Source organism: Etheostoma cragini, chromosome 2, assembly GCF_013103735.1.
Source record: "Etheostoma cragini isolate CJK2018 chromosome 2, CSU_Ecrag_1.0, whole genome shotgun sequence".
Lineage (NCBI taxonomy): Eukaryota > Metazoa > Chordata > Actinopteri > Perciformes > Percidae > Etheostoma > Etheostoma cragini.
The window spans coordinates 16,402,590-16,429,217 of NC_048408.1; the positions used below are offsets into that span (position 1 = coordinate 16,402,590).

The 26,628-nt window shown below is 38.9% G+C and overlaps 2 protein-coding genes across 18 annotated transcripts in view; one reads left to right on the forward strand and one right to left on the reverse strand.

Moving 5' to 3' along the window:
• Positions 1-11,755, forward strand: part of camk2d2 (calcium/calmodulin-dependent protein kinase (CaM kinase) II delta 2) — a 35,890-nt gene extending 24,135 nt beyond the window's left edge. Inside the window, exons 8-22 of one of the 15 annotated variants that reach the window (XM_034858644.1) lie at positions 123-206; positions 431-525; positions 917-1,039; positions 1,288-1,371; positions 1,610-1,652; positions 2,786-2,826; positions 3,612-3,671; positions 4,940-4,984; positions 5,472-5,520; positions 6,049-6,147; positions 6,706-6,726; positions 7,113-7,188; positions 7,293-7,387; positions 8,763-8,991; positions 10,263-11,755. In XM_034858644.1, the coding sequence (XP_034714535.1) occupies positions 123-206; positions 431-525; positions 917-1,039; positions 1,288-1,371; positions 1,610-1,652; positions 2,786-2,826; positions 3,612-3,671; positions 4,940-4,984; positions 5,472-5,520; positions 6,049-6,147; positions 6,706-6,726; positions 7,113-7,188; positions 7,293-7,387; positions 8,763-8,991; positions 10,263-10,266 (1,148 nt within the window). In that variant the 3' untranslated portion in view covers positions 10,267-11,755. Of the gene's footprint in view, positions 1-122; positions 207-430; positions 526-916; positions 1,040-1,287; positions 1,372-1,609; positions 1,653-2,785; positions 2,827-3,611; positions 3,672-4,939; positions 4,985-5,471; positions 5,521-6,048; positions 6,148-6,705; positions 6,727-7,112; positions 7,189-7,292; positions 7,388-8,762; positions 8,996-10,262 lie in introns of those variants that run through there. The other 14 variants (XM_034858662.1, XM_034858654.1, XM_034858669.1 and 11 more) reach the window with 14 other exon arrangements.
• Positions 11,756-13,427: 1,672 nt separating this feature from the next.
• LOC117935502 (ankyrin-2-like) overlaps positions 13,428-26,628 on the reverse strand; it is a 49,636-nt gene continuing 36,435 nt past the window's right edge. Inside the window, exons 44-51 of one of the 3 annotated variants that reach the window (XM_034857716.1) lie at positions 26,323-26,401; positions 18,581-20,359; positions 18,003-18,092; positions 17,464-17,547; positions 17,088-17,252; positions 16,762-16,935; positions 16,519-16,610; positions 13,428-15,389 (exon numbers count right to left, since the gene is read on the reverse strand). In XM_034857716.1, the coding sequence (XP_034713607.1) occupies positions 15,182-15,389; positions 16,519-16,610; positions 16,762-16,935; positions 17,088-17,252; positions 17,464-17,547; positions 18,003-18,092; positions 18,581-20,359; positions 26,323-26,401 (2,671 nt within the window). In that variant the 3' untranslated portion in view covers positions 13,428-15,181. The remainder of the gene's footprint in view (positions 15,390-16,518; positions 16,611-16,761; positions 16,936-17,087; positions 17,253-17,463; positions 17,548-18,002; positions 18,093-18,580; positions 20,360-26,322; positions 26,402-26,628) is intronic. The other 2 variants (XM_034857721.1, XM_034857722.1) reach the window with 2 other exon arrangements.

Consider the following 26,628-nt stretch of genomic DNA (forward strand, 5'->3'; position numbering starts at 1 on the left):
GCAACCAACCAGTTAGTCAATCTATCAATCACTCAGTTAGTTATTTGAGAAACAGCGTAGTCACTAAACTGCACACTCCTGCCTACCATTCCACATCTCCTCCCTCCATTCAACTCCTCCAGGTTTTGCCGGCACCCCGGGCTACTTGTCTCCGGAGGTTTTGAGGAAAGACCCATATGGGAAGCCAGTGGACATGTGGGCCTGTGGTAAATAACATTAAAATTCTCTTTTATCTCTTGGAGACCTTAGTCTATGGCTTGTCTGACCTGTTCAGGTGTGTACAGAACAGTATTTTGCACCAACACTGCAACTTCATGTTGTTTCAAGTGTTTAATAGTAGTAAATAATATAGTTGTTTGCAGTACACAGTACTAAAATACATTAGTGTTTTCTGTTACCATGCTTAACTTACCATGTTGCTTTCTTCCAGGTGTGATTTTATATATCCTGCTGGTGGGCTACCCTCCCTTCTGGGATGAGGACCAACACCGCCTGTACCAACAAATCAAGGCAGGGGCCTATGATGTAAGTGCTCACACACATACAGTCCAACCTTGGGCTGTCATTTGAAAAAAATAATTATAATATTATATATTATTATTATATCCATTAATATTTTTGTAGATTCTTTAACTGTAACTTAAAGAAGAATACTATAGATGATCTTGATTGATTTTCTTGAAAATTATGTTAAAATAAATAAGTGAATACATGTATTTAGTCCAACTCATTTCTTCCAAGGACAGAAGAAATGAGATGGACTCATTTTCTGTCTGTTTACTGATGTTTTTTGTTTCTCCTCTCCCTTGCCTTGCTAAAAATCTGAAAATGCTTCACTTTGTCCCTACTACCTTTGTCTATGTAATGAGCGTTTGATACTCTCTTGTTTTTTTACTCTTTTTTTTTTTTTAACCAGTTCCCATCCCCAGAGTGGGACACTGTAACTCCTGAGGCCAAAGATCTGATCAACAAGATGCTAACAATCAACCCCAGTAAACGCATCACTGCCGCAGAGGCCCTAAAACATCCCTGGATCTGCGTATGTGGCACACAAACAACAGTGATGCAGAAAAACACATAAACAGATTCACAGATGCAGACACAGCAATAAAGGCCCACACATTAATAATTATGAGCTATTATAGGTACCGCCTTAGGTATGCCATCAGATCCAACTTGTACAAACACACATAGTTGTATTGGCCACAAATCCACATGCATACATTCTTGCCATCCATTGTTTCCATACTCTCTTAATCCACAAATACTCTTGTCTTCTTCCTCCAGCAACGGTCCACTGTAGCTTCCATGATGCACAGGCAGGAGACTGTGGAGTGCTTGAAGAAATTCAACGCTAGGAGAAAACTCAAGGTGAGACGTCTGGCAATCCTTTATGCTTCTATTTATGTAGAACAAGCTATTAAGCTATCATTCTATCTCCCCTCTTCCTCTGTCAAGACTTTACTTTTCTCGAAAACCTTTAAGTTTCCCTTTTGCTGTGTTCTTCTTCCTTGCTGTGACCTTATAATCAATTTTCCTCTTTCTGTCTTTTCCTTTTTCCCCACCTTCCATTCTTCCATTTTTCTTCCCTTCTTTTCTATCACTGCAGGGAGCCATATTGACCACTTTGCTGGTCACAAGAAACTTCTCAGGTATGTCTCTCTCAGCCTGGTGTACAAGACCTGGTTACGAAAGCATATCTTATAAACTAAAACATGTATCTTAAAGAAATAAATAAATACTTCTTAGAGTTGGTAGTTTGGTTTTGTACGCTTTAAAAAATGCATCTTCTATTAATGAGGAAAACTGATCAGAGGCACTAAACAGTAGGTAAACCTAATTTAGAACTCCTTTTGGTCTGTGTTTCTTTTTTTGTAGAACAAATAAATGTGCCACTGGTAAACAGATCCATCTCTCTAGCTGTTACCCATTCACTTTATCTCGATTTTGCGCCCTATCATACCATTTTGCATGCATTTCTTTTTTACCCATCTCTATTTTCTCAGGCTCTTATTGGCCTGCTTTCTCTCTTCATTCAACAGTAAAATGCATTAGTGCATTTCTGTCTCTTTTTATTCATCATTTTCTTCCTTTTTCAAATTTCTTTCCTTCTTTTGTTTGGATTGTGGTTTCCATTTGAGGTAAGATTGTTTTTGGAATGACAAGGAAATATGCGGGGTTGGGCCCAACTAAATAGTTGTGATGTATAATTACTCTTCTAATAGTCAATCACATATGCATGAAGATGAAGTGTTCGGTATTCAAAAGAACAAAATTGAAGCTCACTCTTGCGAGTGCCAATATGAAATCAGAATGCATACAGCATGCATTTTTAAATGTAATCTAGTAGTGTTTGGATTATTTATTTACCATGAGAAATACAATGAGTTAAGAGTGGTGGGATTGTATGTGTGGGTGCTAGTGGATAAGTGCATGTGTATGTGTGCAAGTGTTAATTTAGGATTGCTGTCTGGGCCTGTTGGAGATGGGTAGATTACCCCCTTTCATCACTTGCTAAATACACACCCAATCAACCACCCACCCTTTAGCACTTCACATGTGAATTAGTACAGTATGTAGTCAGAGAACAACATTGCATAAACAAAGATAACATTCTAAGCATCTGTTGTATTGCATTATGGATCTTGCAGTTGGATTTTGCACCTGGAGTTTGAAGATAAGCACAGTTGACTGATGCTTGCTGCATGTTAGTGTAGCCTCAGGCTCAGGAGTCTGTTTGTGAACTTTCATGTTGAAGTGTTGTCTTTTTCTTTCCTTCCTACAGCAGCCAAGAGTTTGCTCAACAAGAAGGCAGATGGTGTTAAGGTGAGTTGCTTTGCACAGTGAAGTAAAGGCAATGTAATTTGCATTAGTGTGTTGGAAAGTTCATTGTGCACGTAAAAAAAGTATAATTCAGGGACAGTCCCTCCAAGCAATGGTGGGTAATGGTTGTTTTTTCTTAGCTTGATCTCACAGTTCCTTCAATAGATAGTTGGACAAGTATCTACATCCATATGGATAGACGAGTTTAACGTTGGTTGAGGTCTGTTGGTTTAGTTTCCTATTTTATCATTGGTCAGCTATAAATACTTTTTTTTCTTACCTGATACTCTCTTATTGGATAGGGTGGGTGGTCAAAATAGATTAAAACTGCTATCTTGTCTCCTGATCTCCCCAATGTTATTACTAACAGCTTCCTTTCTATTCTCCTAGTTCTAGCAGTTTACAATTCAATCAAAACTTTCTAACGATTAAGAAATTTGGTTTTGCAAACATAAGCAGTTTCCTTTTGACTACTTTTAATCAGTTTTCCCTGTACTCACCACAGCCTAGTGTTATTGGCCTCTTGTGCCTCTGCTTCTGTCTAAAATGGATTTTGACTCAATACATCTTCCTTCCTGACTAATTGGAGCCTTCTTTATAAGATACACAGATTTCATGAGTAGGTCTCGGTTGGTAACAATGTAACATCACATCTTTAGGATACATGAGTCGGAAAGTTCTCTGTAATTGAAATGGACCTAAGCCAGAGTGTGTGTATCCACATGTGTGCACAAACGTGTGTCTGAAAGAGTGTGTGAGTCATATCCCCTCTACACTGCCCCCTGCAGGTCAACAACAAAGCCAACACAATGACCAGTCCTAAAGACACTGGCTCTGCCCCTGCGCTGGTATAAACACACAACTTCTTCAACACCCGCACCTTCATCCACAAAACCTTTATCACCTCCCCAACTTACACCCACTGTGGAGGAGGAACAGGTTCACCCTTTCACACGGGTTCAGAGCATATAATGTTTGATCTCAGCCTTTGCTTGATAACATTTTAATTATTAACCAGGTGTATAAGACTAAAGAAAATGGATGAAACAGCTCAACTTTAGTCTATCCCTGAATGAAATTGTGTTTAAAAGCATGTCCCAGCTCCAGCATATTTGAGACAGCTAACCATAAACAAAAATCATAATTGAGAATGATGTGTTAATTTCTTCATATACAGTAGCAGAGCATGCATGGAGCATACATAACTTGGCCAGTTTGGGTTTGCTGGATCTGTATATTGTTAATGTTGCTGAAACAATAAGCATTTACACACATTTGGATTGGTCTCTGACTAGTGTATTTTAAAATCTGTAGCTAGGGGGAACCTCAACCACCCCACCCCTCCTCTCTCCTTCTTTACATACACCATGCATGTACTTCAGTGCTATCAGTTTTGCATTTGATTGTAAAAGTAGCAAGGGTGTGTTATTTTGAGTTTGCTGCTCATATAGAGTTGCTTGCCTGTGCATGGCTGGCGTGTGAGAATGTCGCCTCCTTAGGCTTATGATAATGCTACATTCCCAAGTGATTTGGCTGTCACTCGTTGGCTTGCGCATGGTGTCTGCTGACTGGCTGTCTACATCAGGCCACATGACTGTTGCTCTGCATGATGTCAAAGGCTTTCTGTCCCCCCATTTGCTATCAAGATGATTACGTACACAGGCATCTCTCTCTTTCTTTAATCCCTTTCTCTCTCCATCATCATGTACACACACACACACACACACACACACGCACACACACACACAGAGCTGATGTAGTGTAATCGGGGGCGAGTGATTAGAAGGACTAAGCTGGCTGGTCATCAGGATCGATTCCACAAAAGCCCAGACGTCTGATTACTGAGGCAGGCCATCGTAGCTGATGAGAGAATGGAAAGACACAAGAAGACATAAAAGCATGAAGAAAGAAAAACAATTGGGCACAGACGATTGAAGAAGGGTTTATTTTTCATTTGACGTAAGATGAATTGTAATAGATATATAGATAGACAGATAGATAGAGTCAACATCTGAATACACACAAACACATTTCCTTTAACAGTTTCAGTGGAATCATATATATTCTGTCCATCTAGTTATTTCTTCCCACAAGTTTTCTCATTTGTTTTCTTTAGGAACCACAGACAACTGTGATCCACAACCCCGTGGATGGAAATAAGGTATTACTATAAAACTACCATTTTCACTTTCAGTAGAATGATATCACTGTTTTTTACTCCCATACTTTAGGCCTTTTCATTTTTTTCAATTTCAACTAATAGCAGTAGCATCTCCCTTGATCAACTTTAAAAAGCCCATATCTTGTACTGTTATATAATCAACTGTTAATATATAATGTTAATCGGGGCATCCTGATGGCCTAGTGGTTAAAGCCCCTTACCATGTAATCTGATTTAAGCCCAGCTAGGGACTTTTATTGCATGTTATCCTTCCTTCCTTGTCTCTTGTTTCCTGTCAGCTGTATTGCTGACTGTATCATTAAAAAATGCCCCCATAGTTACTAAACTTCATTTAGCAAAATCTGAGTTTGCAAGAGCATTTTAAAAATGTTTTTTAACACTCATTGATATTACAAATATATATTGTACTACATCATTGTCAATGCATGCATTACATATACAAACTGTGTAGGTTGTCATTCTACAGGAGTCCATTGAGAGTGCCAACACCACCATTGAGGATGATGATGTAAAAGGTATGGACAGTTGTGTTTTTGTCTCATTTACCTACTCACAGTTCTCACCTACATAGTGATTTTACAGTAACACGTAACAGTCAGTCCTTCCAAATCAGATGTCCAAATGTTCACTCCTTTATAGTTTTTTTTCTCAGTCTGTTTTGCAACACAGTAAAAATGCACAGCAAGTTAACAACTGCAACCCCCCCCCTTAGCTGTCAACTCTTCTTGCAAAATGCTGTCCGCCCTGTTCTTTTTCTTTCCTGCCCTCATGCACATCCTTAAGTTTCTCCCATCTTATGTCTGAGGAAAAAACATTTGCTTCTTCAGTTCTTTTTTGCATACCTTTTTATGCTTTCAGTATAACTTAATGTCTCTCTTTTCTACCTTTTTCTTCCCCTTCTTATGTTTTGTTGGAAATATCAATTTTCCTATCCTGCCTTTCCTCATACATACATGAATACATATGTATGCCCTTATCTTTGTTACATCCCATACCAAACATGTGATACCTAATCACACGCCCGTCCACGCAACCGCTGACAGCCGTTCATCTGGGCAGCTTAGTGAGTGGTATCTTGAGCTCTAAGAGCCGTTCCTCACAGATGTCTGACTCAAGACAAACTCCCACCTCCTCAGTTCAGAGTAAGTCCTTCCGCAGGGAGGAGATTCATGGTTTGTTTTGTTCCCCTCCTATTACCCAATCATTAGTGAAGAAAAGTGATCTCTCTTTGTAAAGTGTCTTAAAGCCTGTGTTCCCGATGAACAAATAATTTCCTTGGCTTAGATAAGTGGGTGTGTGATACAGTTTATAGTGACTTTTTGTCCGCTTAATGCACTGACTATCCTTTCTCCAGTGAAATAAAACCTCTCTTTTTTTTTTGCCCCTTAATAGCTGCTTGTTCCATCCGATTTATTCTTCTGTATTTTAATTGTAAAAATATGCTTTTCTGCTGTATATTTGTGTATTGTATACACAGATGCTCTTTTCACTTCTCTATATGTCCTCTGTTCTGACTTAACCAAATATTAAGTCTCACACAGTAAATAGCTGACTCACATACACAATCATGTACACACAGTGTTATAGCTTATGGCTGTGAAGGCAATGGCAGTAAAACATTGATTTATATTTGTCTTTACTTTTACTACTAACATGTCTTTTTGTTGCACAAGTTAAGTAATTGTTTTAATATCCCCCAGCTTGCACCAATAACAATAAAGGTAATTGTCAGCATTACTTAGTTAAAACTACTTTTGTAGCAAATACTTGCATCTGAGCATTGGTTTGTCTTTGTTCGTTTTGAGCTTTGTTTGCGAAAGGAATCCTGTTGTCTTGCATTTTCTTGCCTGATATCACTATTAGTCATGGGAGGCTTTCTTGTTGTTTTGTTACTCAAGTATAAAATAACAAAAACATTTTTTGAGCGCCTTCCATTTCTAATAACTTTGAAATCTTGGTAATTCGTAGACTAGTACCCATTTAAAGCTGATTTGAATCAGATTTCCTTTATCTGCACTGAGACCGACATTTGTCTGAAACACAGTACAACTAGCCATTTTTACTTTGGTTTGTGTAGTTGATGATGTTCTGTGATGTTGTGTTGTAGCTCGCAAACAGGAAATTATCAAAGTCACTGAGCAGTTGATTGAGTCTATCAACAATGGAGACTTTGAGTCCTATGCGTAAGTGTTTTGTTCTCTCAAAATTTGTAAAGTAGCATCAACATGGCTGATGACTAGATTGCTGATGTCCTTTGCTGATTCTGTATTCTTTGTTGGGGTAACAGGAAGATTTGTGATCCTGGTCTTACTTCCTTTGAGCCTGAGGCCCTGGGCAACCTGGTGGAAGGACATGACTTCCATCGGTTTTACTTTGAGAATGGTAAATATCAATAATGACTTTTTTTAGCAGAATCATTAGGGCAGCTGTATGTGGCCTGAAACTAAATAGAAGAATAAAATATCTATTTAGACAACCAACAGAATTGTTCAGTTGCGAAAGAATTTGTCACAATGTTTGCTCGTTATTCTGTTGACCAGAGAAGTTGAAATGTTTAATAGCCAGGGGTCTGGGGTGGCTCCAAAAGGTACAAGCAGCCAGCTTTGGAAGGATTAACAACTGTATATTATTCGTTCATTACAATTTGTTGAAGTTTGTTTAATACAAGATAGATTTATAACCAGGCTTGCTTACATTTGATTGGTGTGTTGTATATTCTAATGAATAAGTTGTATGCATGGTAGCACCATGAGTAAACTTCCTGTTTAATTGTCAGTGGATAGAACTTGTTTGCTCAATTTAATGTCCTGGCAAACAGTTGCACTGCAACCTACAATATGGAAGCAAAAACGCACACTATACATTTTTATAATTCATGAGAAAATTAAGTATATTTGTAGAAGCCAGCACTAACATCACCTTTTTCTGGTAAGGGTTTGTCCCACAATGTAATTTGCAGACAGAACATCAACAACAATAACAGTATAAATAGAATAGATCATAAACTAGCTACATCAAACTCCCTCTAGAAGGGCCATATATGTATAAATGCATGCAGCATAATGAAGCCAATAAGTTGTGGAAGAAGGTCACAAGTAATCACTGAGATAACCCATCGGGCAGGTGAGGTAGAGCCAGAACTAGAAAAACGCTTGACGAACAGAGAAAGACAAAATACCTAACCATCTTGATAGGAATCTGTTTCATTGCTTCCAATTAGTAGGGTTTAAAGAATTTAGAATTCAAAATAAGGAAGATCCACCAAACATTGAACGTGGTATTGAGTATGTTGTTTTGCATTTTGTAAGCGAGTGTCAATGGTGCATTAGTGGGCATGGGGTAAATTGTTTGTTGTATATTAATATTTAGTCCTCAGTTTGTAGTTCATGTTTGCTGGTACACTACAAGGGCATGACTGCAGTTATGGACCAACCTTGGAGAGAAAAAATTACTGATGAATAATGATTGCCATAAATGGCTGAATGTCCTCAGTCATGGTAAAAATAGTTCAGATAAACCAGACATGTCCTAGAAACCTCAATCACTTGGCAATCCTGTGCTTGTCCACTATCCACCATCAACATATGGAGACTTTTAGTAACTCTTGTTTTCAGTTAGAATTCCTTCCAAGAAAGGGTCAGGGTTTGGTTTTGAACAATCATGCAGCTGTTTTAGAATTTCCCAAAACCAAATGACTATTATTTAATGTCTTTTTAAGTGACATTTTCTGTAATCAGCCATTTTGTCTCCCTTTCAGCACTGTCCAAAGGGAACAAGCCAGTGCACACCATCCTCTTGAACCCACATGTGCACCTAATTGGGGAAAATGCAGCATGTATTGCCTATATCCGACTGACCCAGTACATGGATACCAGTGGCATGCCCCGCACCATGCAGTCTGAGGAGACCCGTGTGTGGCACCGCCGCGACGGCAAGTGGCAGAACATCCACTTCCACCGTTCGGGCTCGCCCAGCATCCCCTCACAGTAAGAGGCCCTAAGAAACACAGAAACCTTGATTAAAGGTATAGTAAGTGATGGCAATCCAATACACAAAACATTATACCAGCCAATCAGCAACAGGTGGCGACAGTTGAGTTAGGGGCGAGGGGGGGAGACAGCATGTAAATGTGTCGGCCGGCCAGAAGCCATCTGTCCTAATCTGTCCTGTCAACATATAATGCAGTTCACAATTAAAATGGATGCAGTTCACAACCACTCAAGAGGTGCTTTAATTTCTGAACGCGTTTCATTTCTAGATGACTAACATAGCTTTTGTTGACTAGAATGAACACTGTCATGTGCAGATTTTGTGGCTACTAAACTAACTGGATACAGTTTTTAGTGTTTCCACTTGACTTGAAAAGGGGTCTTAAATATGCCCTTGATGGGGAGGCCTCTAGTCCATGTAGGCTCAGTCCTTGCCAGTGGCCCAGGTTGAAATCTGACCCGAGGCCCTTTGCTGCATGTCTTCCCCTCTCTCTCTCTCCCCATTTTAGTCTCTCTCTTCAGCTGTTTCACATAAAAGGAAAAATTCCTTAACAAATAAATATGAATAAAAGGCATTTGATGGCTGCATACATGATCTAATGCTTTTGCCATTGAAAGGCTAAAAGAAAAATTGACAGAAACCTTCAAACTCATGAGATACGGAGTTGGCACACTGCATCAACATTCCTGCTTTGTTACAGTTGCTAAGCTATGATTCTCCAATTGCTGTTTGGTGTAGTTCAGCAACAGTCAGCTGCAAAGATTGAGCATGTAAAAGCTTTGAGCATTTTCAAGACACTGTAACTATCACATTAACTTATTTGACTACTGACCAGAAATACATTTGGTGGAGTTATGCTGAGGCCACCAAAAATGATCATGAACGGTATATGAATCATAACGGTGTAAGTTGTCCTGCCCTAACAGTTGCGACAAAAGAGTGACACGAGAGTAAGCAAGAGTCTTTAAACACCCGTACATTCCTGAAAGAGTGATAATTAATTAACACCTGGGTGGGTCAACAATAGGTCTGTACGGATTATTCCCGGTGAATAACACCAATGAGCCAGCATGCAAAATGTTATTATGCCTGGGCCTTTTATGTTAGTAATTAGAACCGTACATCCTGCTTTGCTGCTATTACATGTCCTAATATCGGCTGTGAAGAAAAAGTCCACTGGTCTAACTGGTCAGGCTAACATTATCCTTGCTGTGTGGAACTTGTCAGTATATTCACATGTATATTCCCTATCTTTCTTTTTTTGCAGTTAATGGAAAATCATCATGTGGTATAAAAAACAAAAATCACCAAATCTAATAGGGCAGCCAACTAGCCAAACCATGACTGCTCTCTGACCTTCGACTCTTCTCTGAGGACACGACATCGCAGGATACAAGTATTAATATATTTTACTGTTATGGCATTTTATTAATGGACATCATTCGAAACCACCACCGGGTGGCTGCACACCATATTTGGACATTATGAAATGAGCATATTGACATTTTTTTGTTTGTTTTTTAAGATGTTTTGGTATGCATTTTAAATATAAAATAGAGATGTTTAAAAATATACTACTGTAACCTCTCCCAAACATTAGTTCTGTATTTTTATGTGTATTTATGTGTGCGCAATACAGAAACATTTGGAGAATTGGAATGTTAAAATTGAGCTTGCTTTAGTTTCTGGTGATGTATATACATTGTGATTGTTGATAAAAACAAACATTGAAATTGCTATTCTTGCTATCAAAGGAATTAATAGTTTATGTAAAATCCAGTTTATGGGTTCCATTTATGTTTGCTATGAGTCATTACTGTTTGAATTGTCAGAGTTCAACCTATACTACTAATTTAAATTAAATAAGAGAATGTAGCATATATGTAATATATGAAAATTCAAGACTATTGTGTAGTGCATGGGGGAATATTGTAAGTAAGATCATATGAAACTATAATATCTTCTGTTTGATTTGTGAATCACTAACTTGTTTGTTTGCGTTTGTTAATGTTACGCATCAGTCCTGTCCCAAATGTTCTATTGTCCTCCAGTATCATGGAACTATTGTAAAAACAACTACACAGTTATGGTTAACATCCAGCGTAAATATCAAAACCTCATATCTAAAAGGAGGAAAATTAAACTCCTGGTTGCTGAAGCACCCCTTACGTTTTGTATGAAAATGAAAAGTAAACAAACTCATTTTTCATAATGTTTGTATTTGTATTGTATGACTGTATGTAGGGTTTCTGTCATTTCCAGTGTGTTACTTAGCCAATTGCACAGACAAGGTGGAGATGATGAAGATGATGCAAAGGCACTGTAGTCTTTATATTTAGTCAGGTTTAAGTGTTAACCTGACAGTTGGGCTAATATATATTTGGAAGCGTCGTAAAAGCATTGGATTGAAGAATGTTGCAGTTAGGCAAGATGATGGTAAGACAGCAGTGAAGGAGTCAAATAAGAGTTGGACTGTAATACATATTGAGATGTCTTCCATGACGAGCAGTGCTTTTACCAGCAAGTGGCCTCCTTACCACTGCAGGACAATGCCAGTGTCTTTGTCATCCTTACTATTTGCTCTTTTCAATTGGTTGGTCTCTTCTTTTGTTAGGGGAAAATATGAACATTTCTTTTGATGAAACGTATGATGTCAATGCAACACACCACTCCTTAAAAGGTGTGAACCTTTTGCCAGCACGGCAATGGATGGCTTAACGTGTTTAAGAAATAAATAAATCAGCTAGAAGGTGTGATAATGAATACGTTTTAACTTGTTTTGTGTTGCTGGTTTATCGTTGTTTTACTACTGCAGAGGTTGATGGAAGATGCTGACGTGTGTCTTGTGACTTAATTTTGTATGTATTTCATTGTGATCTTTGCTCTATCCTAATACACTTTTGATATAGGCCTGCCATATTAGCCCAAAAAGAAATTAAATACTGTATATACAAATTCCTTTTGGGCTAATATACTGTATGTGTGTGTGCACACACACACACACACACACACACACACACACACACACACTCACACTCACACTCACACTCTCTCACACACACACACACACACACACACACACACACACACACACACACACACACACACACACAAATACATTACCAGCTATAAACAGCTTATTCAAACTTGCTTTGACCTGAATACATTTGTGGTGCGGTTGAAGAAGTATTCAGATCCTTTACTTAAGTAAAATAACTAATACTAACCAACACTCTGTTACAGTACATTGAAAATGTTACTTAAGTAAAGGTATATACGTATAATCAGGGAAATGTACTTAAAGTATTAAATGTAAAAGTAATGTAAAAGTACTCATTACTCAATGAAAAATCCTCACATTTTCAAACATTGATCAAAACAGTTTGTCAATTAACTAAGTGTTTAATCTGATATTTATTTCAGCCGGACTTGTGGCCTGTATATTGTTGGGTAGTTTAATTCATGATAAGACATGTTTTATAAACTACATGTGTTTTGTGTGCAAACTAATTGTAAATTAACTAGTAATGCAAGCTGTCAGATTAATGTAGTGGAGTAAAAACTATATTTCTCTCTAAAATGTAGAGGAGAAGAAGTACAAAGTGGCATGAAAAGAAAAGAGTCAAGTAAAGCACCTCAAAGTTGTACTTATGTATAGTACTATAGTAGTAAATGTACTTAATTACGTTCCACCACTGGTGGTGGAAATTAAGTAAGTGCAGACATATGTGGATTGCATACATGTCAAAGTAAGGGCTACCTTTCAAAATATAAACAGGCAAAAAGTAATTATGTATTTAAAGGCAGGTTAGTTGTAAGGGCAAAAATAGAGCAGGAGATTAATCCTAAAATTACAAGTCTCAAAATGGTGGATTTCTCCCTTGCCTGTGCATGAATGGCAGATAGTCTATATATGTCTCCCCCCCACTGACATGGCTGCTGCCTTGTTCATATGAAGAAACATGGCACATGCACTTGATTTGAGTGATTTTATAAATGTGGTACATGCAATGTTATGGAGTTGTTAAAACCGCTGGATTAAATTGATAATATGTTGGGTCTTTCATTTTATTTATTTTTTAGATTATTTGTTGGGAAAAAGACAGCTTAGACATGAAAGGAGAGAGGGGGGGAATGACATGCAACAAAAAGCCGCAATTTAGAGTTGAAGCCGTGGCCGAGAACTAACCCTCCTTATATGGACACGCACTCTCCCAGGTGAGCTACCCAGTTGCCCATATGTTGGGTCTTTTATGCTTCAAAATTTTCACAATGTGCACAATGTAACCATAATTACGAAATTGTGAAATTAAATCTATCATATTAAATCTGGTGCTGTTGCTCCTCCACTGTTGCACTACCACCGAGGCCCAACTGGGCTGTTGTAGTGTATGTTCAAATTCACAAGACATAACAAGATACAACACTATATATTTGTAGACTTTTATTCTCTATCAGCCATAGACATTGCAGCCATTTTGTTTTTGTCTTTTTGAATTTTGATACAGTAATACATGCCCTTATAGATATGTATATATGCATTGTATATGTATATAACTGTCATCATCACAGAAAAGGGATGCTGATTCTTCAAATTAAAAGCATACCAGTCACAGTGAACTTCCACTAGTTTGCATTTTACATTTTTCTTAATCACAAAGTAAACAGTGATAGTGAAATAAATACATTACATGTTGTAAATACATACAGTAACAATGCTGAGATCTGTGAATGATGGTATGTTTAAGCTCTCAACCTCCCTCACTGCACGTTTGCCTAGTGTATCATCTTGTTTTTATCATCTGCCCCGCCAAAATAAAACTTTCTCTGTAGCTACTATATACTGTACCTCATATCAGGCGCACAAAAAGCATGGAGATTCTCCCTCTTGACATTCAGGAATTTGAATGTGGTTTGTGTAAAATAAATGTTTTATTTCTTTGCTGACAGCAACATGCACACTCTTTCACTACACTCATTCACTCAACTGAACACACAGAACACACTCAAAAACACAGCACACAACTGGCAACACTCATTTAAAAGATAAACTAATAGTCTAAAAGTTAAAATAAAGCAGAAACACCAGACACCTTACAACAAATGTCATATTAAACAAGTGACTCTCAAACAGCTGTGATGATCTAATTCAGCAATTGCAAACAAAGATACAGTAATTTATACTCTCTAGTAAACAAAAGTGAAAATCTAAAATAAACTAAGACAGATTCAGAAAACAGAGTTTAAAATCAACTTGTAATAGTTCTTAACCATCTCACTCACACATTCACCATTCTTACAGTATGAGTCAACAGCAACAATGTATGAGAAAAGCCCCTAAAACTGGACAAAATTAAACATAACAAGAAGTTAAGAAAAACACATACAGAAGGGGAATAGAGACAGAAGGGCACTCCATAAAATTACAAAGATGACAAAGCTGGGATCATGATGACAAACGTTGATTAGTCATGCCTGCTCTATTTCACATGAGTGATTATTAATTCCTAGGTTAGTGATGTCAGCAATGTCTAGATTATAGATAATATATAATTTCCAAAGACAGATTACACATAGCCTACACAAAACACAGCAGCAGCAGGTCAATTTAGTGTTGATACAGTCTGGTTTTCTCTGTGTGACATCTTGACCACAAAAATCAAAAGAGCAGAGAGGGTAGTACAGTGAGTGAGACATTTTTAAGTAAGGAATATCTGAGAAACTCTAGTTGTGAGAGGCAGTGCACTGTGAGGGATACTGTCTTTCAGTCTAAGTACCAGTATTTTGCAAGTAAAGTGTTCTTTACCTTCAGGAGGTTTGTGAGTTAGTTAATGTGAATAGTATTTACCTGTTTTCTTTGTTGCTCTACCACAGCATCAGGACAAAATCATCAATTCAGACATGGGAAATAAAAATGAATCAGGAAAACAACAGAAGGCTTTCTTTGGTCACAAAAAGGCAAAACAACATCAGAACATGAAAGAAAATCATGAATACACTATACCAGCCAGGAAAGAAAACAAACAAATGAACGAAATGTCATCTACCAGGACTTAAAAAGGAAGACGTGGGTAGCTTTGAGGTGCTGTGGTGCACACTGGAATTGCATGTGGCTAATGCATAGGATTAGGGGGGGACTTTAGCATTGGCAGAGCAAGGAAGTGGGAGAGCGTGTTATACATTCTTCTACTCTTCCTCCTCCTCTTCTTCGTCCTTATCGTCCTCCTTTTTGTCTTCGTAGAAGCGGTGAAAGAGTTGCTGGAGATGCTGCTGGAGGTCACGTGGTTTTGACCCTTTTCTTGGGTTGTCCACTTGTTCTAGATGGAGCTCTTCGCGCTGCCCAGCCTCCTTCACCACTGTTCGCCTGTGGGTGAAACCTTTACGCATGAGGGCCCTGGACAGGGAGCAATAAGGGAGGGGAAACAAACAGAGGAAGACATCATTAAACAATGCACATAAATCTCTTAAAAATTAAATTTAATGGACAGATGTTGCTATACTTGCTCTCTACTTAAGGATATGTTATAGGACAGAAACAAAACACCCACAAATTATATCATGCTTTGTAAATCCAGCATTCAATTGAGATCGCAAGCATGCTAGCACAGCATAGCTACTTTATAAATGCATAAACCCAAATGTTATGCTATAAACACTTTAAACAGGTTCACTGATCATATCCAGATTCTGTGTAGAGGCAATTACACAAAAACTACAATGGGATGAGATCTGCTGACTGCGAAGGCCATAGCATACGATTTACATAATTTTCATGGACTTCTGCACTATAGTACATGGAAGAATCTACATTTATGTTTCTCTGCTTATTCATTACAGGGGCTGTAGTTCAAAAGAAATGCTGGGAATTCCTTCACACGGCTCTCACAGACTCTTCCCAGATGCGTGTTTTTGACGGCCACATTCACTAATATGCATAGGAACAGAGAAGCTCGATCTACAACACACACTGAGGGAGTGGGACATCATTCTCTGCTCAGGATGCCATTCCTCCACTATATCTTTACATAGTAAATATTAGTTTGCTACTATACTAAGGTTCTCAATATTAAGTAAGAGAAAAACGTTTTCCTTGTGTACACCTGTTTGTACATCTGTCGTTAGTGTTTTTGTGCTGCTTTTGCCTCCTGTTTATCTCCTTAATTATGTGGTATACTTGGCTATCTGGCAACTACAGGATGCCTGCTCTGGCTTGTCCTCTCTGAGAGGCTTAAGGTGTCACAATACATAACAGTACCCAGTAAACACAAAACATATTGACAGATATAGCATTTACCTTACCTGGTTCACTGTATGTTATCATACTTTGATTTGTAACATTAAAACAATTTTACAGCCTGTTACTTGATTAAGTTGTTAATGATAGCAACATTTGTAAACCTTAGTCAATTTTAGTAAAACTAACCAACCTACAGCAGGGTTGTCATTGTCAAACTTCACACTCACAAAATGCAAGTAGTCAAACACGCACACAATCAAGCAGGTGCACTCCTGCACTCACACACCTCCTGATCACAGTTCCATCTTCTCTGACAGTCTCGCTCTCTACCACGTGAGGGAGCTCTGTTCCGCTTAAACCAATTACATAACCTAGTGCCTGTGGCATGAAGTGAAAAAAAAACAGTGTTCACTTAAACACAAAAACTAAAGACTTCATACCTCTCCAAATTGACATGAAATTACTCTCTACACAAGAGCTGTAGTTCAAGGCAATATGTACAATAATGGTGACGAGGTTATTAACAAACCTGTTTGAAGTCGTCTTGGGCTGAGGGGAGGTCAGAAGCCAGAGACGGATCACCCTGGTGAGTCATTGTCCTTTCACCTTTCACAACTGCTGTCCGCTCTACGCGACTGACCTTACAACCTTCAGCGGTCTCCTGACTTGATGCTGAGAAACCCTTACATTCAGCAAATGTTACCTAAATCAGAAGAAAAAGGTGATTAGTTTGTTATTTAACTGTCTTTTACATAGTCCTACCAATATAAATGTGGAAGTGTCTGTCATTTTCTGTTAACAAGATAATTTGAAGATTATAATAATGAATACACAACTATTATGCAGTACACGCACCTCTGTGTGGTCTCCCTCACTCTTCAGTACAGTCCGCTTCACCACCTTAGAGTATCCATCGCCCTCTGCCATACTGATGGACCCCTGGGGAGCTCCTTCTAATGACACCTCTTCACGCTCCACACCATCCGCCGAAACACATTTGCGAATAATTTTACGCGTAACCTGAGGAAGATCATGCATTTAAAGACCATTAGGTGGGAAAGAAGACTATGAGTAGAAAAAGGCAACCATCCACATAATAATTTGCAAACATTGCAGAAACAAATGTTGTCTCTCTCTGAATCACAAATTAGATTTCTTAAGCTTTACTGGCTGTTACTTTCGGTGTAAATAATGCCATGTGATAAGTGCTTGAGATTGGATCTTGCTTTACCTTTTTGATAACAATGTGTCCATTTTCATCCTTGTACTTTTCTTCGGTCACTGACTGAGTGGGGAGGTCAGGCATTTCATCAGCCTAAAAAGGGAAACAAGACACACGCAACAATAATCAGCAATACTAACCAGTGTATTGTTTGGGTTAAATTCTCCACTTCAAAAACAAAAAAAGCAAACATGTTAGAGGAAAACCAGAACACACATTGTAAATTTTAGGTTGTAATTCAGTGAGAGAATAGGGACTGTGGGATACAGGAACTTAATTTGTATTCGTCAAAAACAACAACAATGAAGTGCTAACAGCAGCGTGATACACCTCCATGAAGTTCAACCATCTATGCAAATCAAGTGGCATTTTTTATAAACCCTAAATTAATCTTCAAACACACATTTCTTCACCCATATTGACGAGACTAAAGAATGTCTGAAATTTTAACTTGACAGTGAAGGTCTAGCCTGGTTTAAGTTTCACTTGGGAAATCACATCCTTCATGCTCATTTGAAAAAAAACACTAATCATGCTAAATCAGATACCTGAATGACAACTCTCCTTCGCACTATTCTGGTGGTCAAAAACTCATCATCTGAACTTTCTGACACTGATCCGAGCTCTGTGGTGATCTCCTGACCAAGCAACACAAATCCATTAGGATTAAGTTAATGCCAATATATGAATGACAGTTTGAAGCAAAGCAAGCAATAAGCAGAGTGATATGGTGCACCTTCTCTTGATTTTGAGAATTTTACAATTCATTTTGATATCTTACATGGGAAAGTACAACATGGCAGTCTGGAACTCAGAAAAAAATGTTTGCAAAACCATGCTTACACTTAATTAAAGCATTGATGTGCTTATTGCTGAAAACATTTACAGACTTATGTTATTACGGTGAGTGGTACAGCCAGTTACACGCAGCACAATGGCATGCTGAGTTAGGACTGGTTAAATCTAAAATCAAAATAAAAGAAGGGTTATGAGGATTTTTTTCAACCCATCCATGTCACCAGAGGGTTAGCAGTCATTCCTTTCTGAAGCAAATATATTATTTGGTTAAGCTCAGCTCCGGAAAAAAAGCTTGCAGGTTGGGGTGGTTTACCAAATCTCATCTTACCCTTGTCAGAGATTGGTCAGTATCATCAAATGCCCCAGTGTCACAGTTAGGAGGCGGTTGTGAAGACTCACACATGGTGAATTCTTCATCTGATGCTTCTGAATAGTGTAATAATTCTTCATTTTCTTCTTGTACATTATAAAGAGGCTCATGGACAAAAAGAGCATCCTCATAATCTTCACTTTCAGAGGACAACAGGACTCTTCGATTCCCCCTTTCTAGCACTCTAGGATGGCTAAGATTATCCTGGGGCTGATCTCCAATTGGCCTGGTACTTGTCTCAGGTTCATCAGGCTCAGTCTCCGAGAATTCAGATGCAGCCTGTATGCAGTCAAAGTAATGCTCTGGGTCAGAGTATTCAAACGGGCTGTCTACACTACTATGCACAACTTCTTTGTATTCTGGAGGCATGCGGGTATAGATGGTTGTGGTAGAAGAGATCTCTGAACACCCAGGTGGGATGCTGTACTCCTCATCAGAGGTTGATGAAGTCACCTCTGCTTTGGGTTTGACTGGAGTGGGCTGAGAGGAAAAACCCTCAGAGTCTGTTGAAGTAAGAGATTCTTCTGAATGTCGTCCACTGGTCCTTGGCCTATCCTCATCTGAGGATGTCTCCACGTTTCCTGGCGTGGGGTATGGCATCAGTTCATCAAAGCTAAAATGTCTTGCAAATGTTACTGTCTCTGGAGTCAAATCAGAAAGAGAAGAGACATCTTCACTCTGAATGACTTCATCAAAAGTTGCCTCCAATGAATGTAGACGTTGATCTTGGATACTTTGTGATGATATTTCTTCTGTACCTGATGGAGCTGATTCAACTTCTTCTTGACTTTTAAGAAAGTCAGTTGTATCATCTTGCTCATGAAGATTAGCCACATGTTCCTCAGGTATCTTCGATGGACTCTTTGCAGCTACTTTGGGGGAAGAAAATGAGCTGAACTGGAATTTATCAACAGGATGTCCTGAGTGCAGTGGTTCCATCACTTCACAAAATCTCTGGGAAGAATGGGGTGTTGGAAGGGACTCAGTAGAGGATACAGGACTATCTTTACCAAGGCGTGATGGTACACTTGTCTCAAAGGTTTTTGTGAAATCAGGAGTGTCTGAGATTGGTTCAGGTTCATCTTGGATGGATGTCTGGAAACGTATATGCTCTGTGACTGCTACATCAGTGTGGTTTGTATTTTCTGCAAGCTGTGCAACAGATAACACACTGACTCTCATGGTATCAATATCTTCTGTATGGCATTGATCTTCAGGTGAAAGGGCTTCAAACTCAATTTGTTCAACTTCAGGGCTTTCATCACCGAATTCTGACAAAATAGGGACAATTTTCCCTGGGCTAAATGCAACTTTCACTTCCTCCAGATCTGACAGCAGCTGTTCAAGCTGAGGGGATCCAGACTCTGGTTGTGTTGGAGTGGACTCTAAGGACATGACAATTTGGTCATCCAGACTTTCTTGAGCTATTTGATAGAGTGAGTCTGGGGTCGCTGAGCTTGGTTTAGCTAAGCCAGAAATTTCAATTTGCTTGGGGAATGACAGCTTTTCATCTTTTTCCCGTGGTGAGCTACTTTGATTGCTCAGTGTGATTTTAGATTGTGTTTTATTTAGGTCAAAGGTACTTGGAAGTGGTAATTCTAGTTTTTCAGTGGAAAATGTGTGTAAATCATGTGCCAAGGAGTGTGTCTCATTTGGAAAGACCTGGCCACGTGCTAAATGACCACTTATTTGTTTTGAAGATTCTGAAAGATTTGTCCTGGAAGATGCTGTTGATACCTGCAAGAAATGATACAATGGAGTGGGGGAAAAATATATAAATATGAGGTGATTTCTTTTGCTGATGAAAGAAATAGTCAAATGAAGCATGCATTTGTCAATGACAGACTCTGGTTTTATACATAAAAGCAGTGTCTCAAATGAGGAAATTCACTTACGCCCACTTGCGTTTAGGTCACTGCAGTAGTATCGTATGTTAATATTTATCTTATAGACCACATACAATTTTAAAACGCATTACATACAGTAATGACTAATTTGATGCAGAATATTGATAATAGCAATGCTTGGAGATATTACATTGAGAACATCACTCACAACCCAATATCATTTTACAATAATGAAAACAGGGCACAAGTGAACTTGAGTGAAAATCAGGATTTGGAGTAACATGAATACCATGTAACATGAACAGTAACATGAAACATGCATCATTTTACACTCATTGAAGTAAGAGTTCGTAGTGTAAATTCAGCTTCTTTGGATATAGCTGTTACTCGAGTGGTATGTTCCTGGGATCCGTCTTAATGTTTGTTATCTGAACAGTGGGATTCGGTGCACGACAGACATTACATGCATCCAGCTGTGGCAAGTACATTGGTTGGTTTAGATTTTAATGGCTGCTAAGCGAAGATCAATATCGTGCTATCCAACTGATTGCCACTACAGTAGATTGTAAACTTAGAAGAAAATAAACAAATGTGTGGCACCTAAGATATAATTAAGCTTAAATCAGTCAGGTCAAGCAGTTTAAAGGAATCGCAAAGTCCATTGGTTAGCCCTTTACCTATGCAACATATGAGACTGTTCATAACAGGACAAGAAGCTCATGTCACTAAGAAAGGGTCACTCTGTAATTTTTATTAGTGCTTCACTGAAAGATATTTTTTCTGCTTTAATGCAAACATGCCAAAGCAAGACAGTGAAGCCTCTGGACATTATTAGTAAAAGCTTGAAGCAAGAGTTCTACATTCACACTTTATGTATTGCCATATTTATTACTCTTGAAAGCAACACTGCATTCATTTCTGAGCAAGCGCTTGTGCTGTCTTACCAACGCCAAGGAACTTTTGCTCTCGTTCTCGCACATGGATTTTCTTTTCATGTTCTTGGAAAACAAATCTTGGGCTTGTGTCATCTTTAATTGTGATTCAGGGTCTCACGGTTTGTGTACAAGTTATCTTCCTTTCACCGATGTTCTGTCTTTGCTTGAGTTTGTTCATGGAAAGCATCTTCCAGCCAGACAGCATGATGAGATTTAAAATGTTGTTCTCCAGACGGCATGTGACTCAACTCTGCAAGACTGGCTAATCATGTGTAATCTGACATGATCTAGTATAGGTTTTTTTGCTGTCCAGGGAGGAGGCTAGACTGGTCATTTGTGTTTGAGGAGGAAGCTATGGGTCCTGACTTAACTCTTCCAGTTGGTAAAATCAGCATTTCAGAATTTGAATCTGTTACTGTAAGTACCATTGAGTGGGATATTGAATAATCCTGTCTTGGTTCCTATATTGGAGTCTGGTATTATGCTTTAAAAATTACAAGATATGGCTGAAATATGTGTCTCTCCCATGCTAACAGTTTAAGTTCCCATGGCATGAACATTTCACTATGAGTTTTTTTTTACATTAATGTTAGTTTCCTCAGCCTGCCTATAGTCCCCCAGTGGCTAGAAATTGTGATTTGTGTAAAGCGTGTAAAAGTGAGTGAAAGTTTAGATGGGCCGATCTAGAATCTTGCCCCTTATGAGGTCGTAAGGAGCAAGGTTACCTCCCCTTTCTCTGCTTTGCCCGGACAGAAAATTTGGCCCACCCAAAGAGATTTTATGGCTTATAAATAAGCAAAGTGGCAGTTGGTCAAGGCCACACCCCCAGCCACCACCTTGCCCCCCACTCTCCTCCTCAAAAGCTACAGACTCAGAAATGGCAAATACTAACGAAAGCTAATTGTGGGAGTGGCTCTAGTGACTGTGATTTCGCACCAAGGCTGAATTTTAGGAAAGAGACTTCAGATATGGTATTAGGGGAACACTAAGGTCTATATAAAAGCATCCAAAGTGCACCATGTCATGGGACCTTTAGCTTCACAAGCCATCTCAGACATACTTTCCTTCATAGACTGGATTACATACATGTGCCATTCACCTCCCTGAGACTGGTTACAAGTCTGTTTTCTACGGTTGCAATCTAATCTGGGAGATTTTGCCCACATGGCAGCTGGTTTAAAATGTCATCTAAATCTCCTATGGAGTTAATAATTTGAGGGGTTGATAGTCTTAACTCAGATAGCCAGTAGACAAGGAAAGACTCCATACTCATTATCTGATGGCATATTGCTGATGGACTTAAATTACTAGACAATAATAATAATATAATACAGGAAATATTAAGTTTTTGTGTTGCTCAACTGACAATGCAATACTATTTTTCTAGGGTAGATTTAAAGGATCCTTTTTCACAACAAGAACCCTTTCCCTTATATCATACAAATGTGACATTTAGTTGTTAACAAAAGGCTTGTGCTGTACATGAGTATATATTGTGGAGTCTAATGATATGAATTCTGTAGGGACTAGTTTGAGTTTAGTGACTTTTTCTGAGATTCATGTACTGAAGAAAAGGTTTCAGCAGATAGGGGTTTGACTTAAGAGAAAAAGTAGTTGAGAGAGGATGTATTTCTATCACACAAAAACTGTGGTTATTTTTCAGGTCTAATGGTGCGCACAGCATTTGCATATGTGAGAGGTATATGACATGTAGATGCAGTTAGGCTGGTCAGTTTAGCATCAACCGGTGAATCGTGTGAATCTGGTCTGTGGTCATCAAACAGATCCTCGAGACAAAACCCTGAATACTTAACATCTGACAGAGTTGAAAGAGGTGATAATGGTCTACTTTCAGAGTAATTTATTATTGTAAATAATAGTTACAATGTTGACAACTTATTTGGCCAAATGTCACGCAAGGAGACAAAGTACGTTGTTCAACTGAAACAACAGATTCTGGGGAATATGCTTGAACGTTTGCCAACCAGTCCTGAAGGAGCAAAAAGTTGAAATCGGAAGACACAGATCCTGGGGACAACGCCCTGCTTTTAAGTACTTTATTGAGTTCAAAGCCTGATAAAACTGACTGGGGGGACACTGGTCTGGTCTCATCAAACAGTTTCTCCAGACACAAATCCGTACCCTCCCAGTCTGAAAATGTTGATTGTGGTGTAAACGACCTGTGTCCTGAGAGTTCAACATTGTGACTGAAATGGGAAGATCTAAACTGAGAAACAGTTGAGTCGGGAGAGCGGACCCTATCTTCTCTATCAGATGCCACTGACTCTGGAGAATGTGGTCTGGTGACCCAGTCTTTTATGGAGGAGAGATTGCACTCCTTGTCTGACGACACTGACGGAGGCATAATAGATTTGAATCCAAATGGTTTGCACACCAACAAAGCGTCTGCTTGTCTTTCATGTGTTATGCCCCGCACAACATCTGCATATGTAAGAGGTCTTGCAGTGAACAATGGTTGGGAAGCAGTTACAGTCACACTTGTTTGTTTAGCATCAACCCGTAAAGTAAGTGAATCTGGCGAATCTGGTCGGTTGTCGCCAAACAATTCCTCAAGAGAAAACTCTGAATACTCAGCATCTGAAAGTGTTGAAAGAGGTGATGCTGGTCTACTTTCAGAGTACTGTAAATAATAGTTACAATGTTGACTCTTCATTTGGCCAAATGTCATGCGAGAAGAAAAAGAACCTTGCTCAAGTGATGCCACAGATTCTGGGGAGGATGCTCTGGAGTGTTTCAAAAATGCAGACTTTGGAGAATCCTTTTCAGTTTCATCCATTGTGTTTTCAAAGTATATATCATTGTTTAATTTTTCTAAAAAGGTTTTTGACATATGGGACTGTGGCCTTAATTCGTTAAGGCCATCTTTAAGTAGTGGACAATTGCACTCTCTGTTTGCAGTCTTAATTAATACATTTTCTGTGTTGGACGTTGGAACTATGTATGAAAACTCTAAAATGTATTGTGGTCTCTCCACCAAGTTAAAGACCATTGGTTTCATTGTTGGTAGTTGTTTGAACATGTGACAGGTTTCTATATATTGTTTGTGATATTTGTGATCTGAGCACGAGTTTCTTTTGGATGATTCTTTCACCCAATATGAATTAATTGAATCTTGCTTATCTTTATTTGGCGAGTTATTTTGTCTTATGTTTGTTAAATTATCATCTGATTGAGCTTGTGATGCTGTGTAATCAGAGGATTGTGGTTTCAACTTAGAAAACCAGTAATCAAGAAAAGATTGATTACTTTCCTTCTGTGGCTTTGAGGACTTTTCTGTTTGACTTGAACAGCATAAATCTACTCCACTATGGAAACTTTTGACATCTTCATGTGTAAGATATTTTGCAGCTGAAACAGCAGCATCTTCCCTTTCTTCAGTTCTTACATGCCATGCCAATCGATTTGGTGCATCTGGGCTTTTTTCATCCCACCATTTATCATTCATGCAATATTGCAAATGATCTGAGGCTACCACATATGGTGTCAAAGGGCTACCCTGACCCAGTCCTTTGCAGATGGTAGTGTGAGGAGCTGATGTCAGTGGTAAGGATGGATTTCCCCCTGAATATAGTAAATAATAATCACAATATTGATTCATAAGTTGGGCACGTATAGGTTCTGAGAGCATAAGTTCAAGAAATGAGAAACTGCACTGAGAATTCTGTGATTCTGGCGAGGATGGTCGGCAATGACATTCAATATCTGATGCCACAGATGAGATTGCCCTGAACTCTTCCTTTATCTGTACACCATCAGTTACAGGTGTACTATATTTAGGTACCTGAGAGTGAGGTGACAGTGGCCTATACTTATTCCAAGATTGGCTGCAATCCAATATGCTGTAAAAGTCTGCAGATAAGACTTCCCCCCTCTCCAACGGAGAGTCAGGTGACATTGCCCTATAGTCACCAATTGACATGAGCGATTCAGGGGACGATAGTCTAGTTATGGGGTCATTTAATATCCACGACTCTGCGGGGAACGTATTCCTTTCATTAACAAGTGGAAAAGAGCCACATTGCTTCTCGGATGTTAAAGATTCAGGGGTCAAAGGGCGGTACTCTTCACAAGTGAAAGGTAATGTCACATCTTGCTCAGGTGACTGCAGTGCACGATGGGTAATATCAGTTAAGTCAAAAGCCATGTGAGCAGGGTCACTTATTATCAAACTATGTGTCAAATTGGTCTTTGGTACCTTCATTTTGAATTGTTTCACCATGCTGTACTTAGTTGTTGGAATTATGGGTTCAATTAAATCATCAATGAAGGGGATGTTTTCTGGATACAAATCACTGTACACTTGGGGTTTTGTATTATCTGTCTTACTTGACTTAAAGGGTTCAAAGCCCATCTCCATACATGAAACATATGGGATCTTGTCATGACCACATATTACTTGAGCTGGGACCTCAACAGTACACTTCTGAGAGAGCCTGCTTTTTTGAGCTACATCTTTATCATCTTCAGTCACGGCCAGAGTTGCTTGTTGGTCCTTTGGTGGCAAAGTTAACAGGCTAGGGTCAGAAATTCTTCTGATAGTGGTTTTAGTTAGCTCTGTATGCAGTGGTTCATAGCTAAACTCATCACAAAGCTCACTAAAGTCAGACTCAGCTTGGTCTGACTCTGACAGGCAAAAACCAAAGTCTCTGATAGATATAGATGATGGTAACGTCAGGATTTTAGGTGATTGCCCTTGTTCATCTTCACAACCACACTGCTTCAATGGTAACATTTGGATGGAGCCGTCTTTGACTTGACACCGTGTGCCACCTTGGAAAGGCCTAGAAGAATGAACTTCAACACTGCAGCTATCTTGCTGGTCTTTCACTCTGGGGGCATAAGCTTGAGTTGCTTTGCTCCCCAGTGCTGCTTCTTTCAGAGTGGGTAGCACACTTACTTGCTCATCTGAGTTGTCGTAACTTGTAGGTTCTTGTATAATAACATCTTCAGAGATCCACAAGTTAGGGTTCAATTCACTGTAACACAAAAAGAAGGCTAGGTCAAACATATGACTTTGCATGATTGTGATATGTCAAAGGCCTAATTTAACAAGACTAAACGGCAACAGCCACAAACAATGGGCACAGGGCAAATACCTGTACCCTCCTTACATCAGGATGTGACATGTTAAATTTCTCAGCCTCAACATACCGGGAAATATTGTCCTCCCTAAAAACAGCATTTTTTACTAGTCTACTTCTTT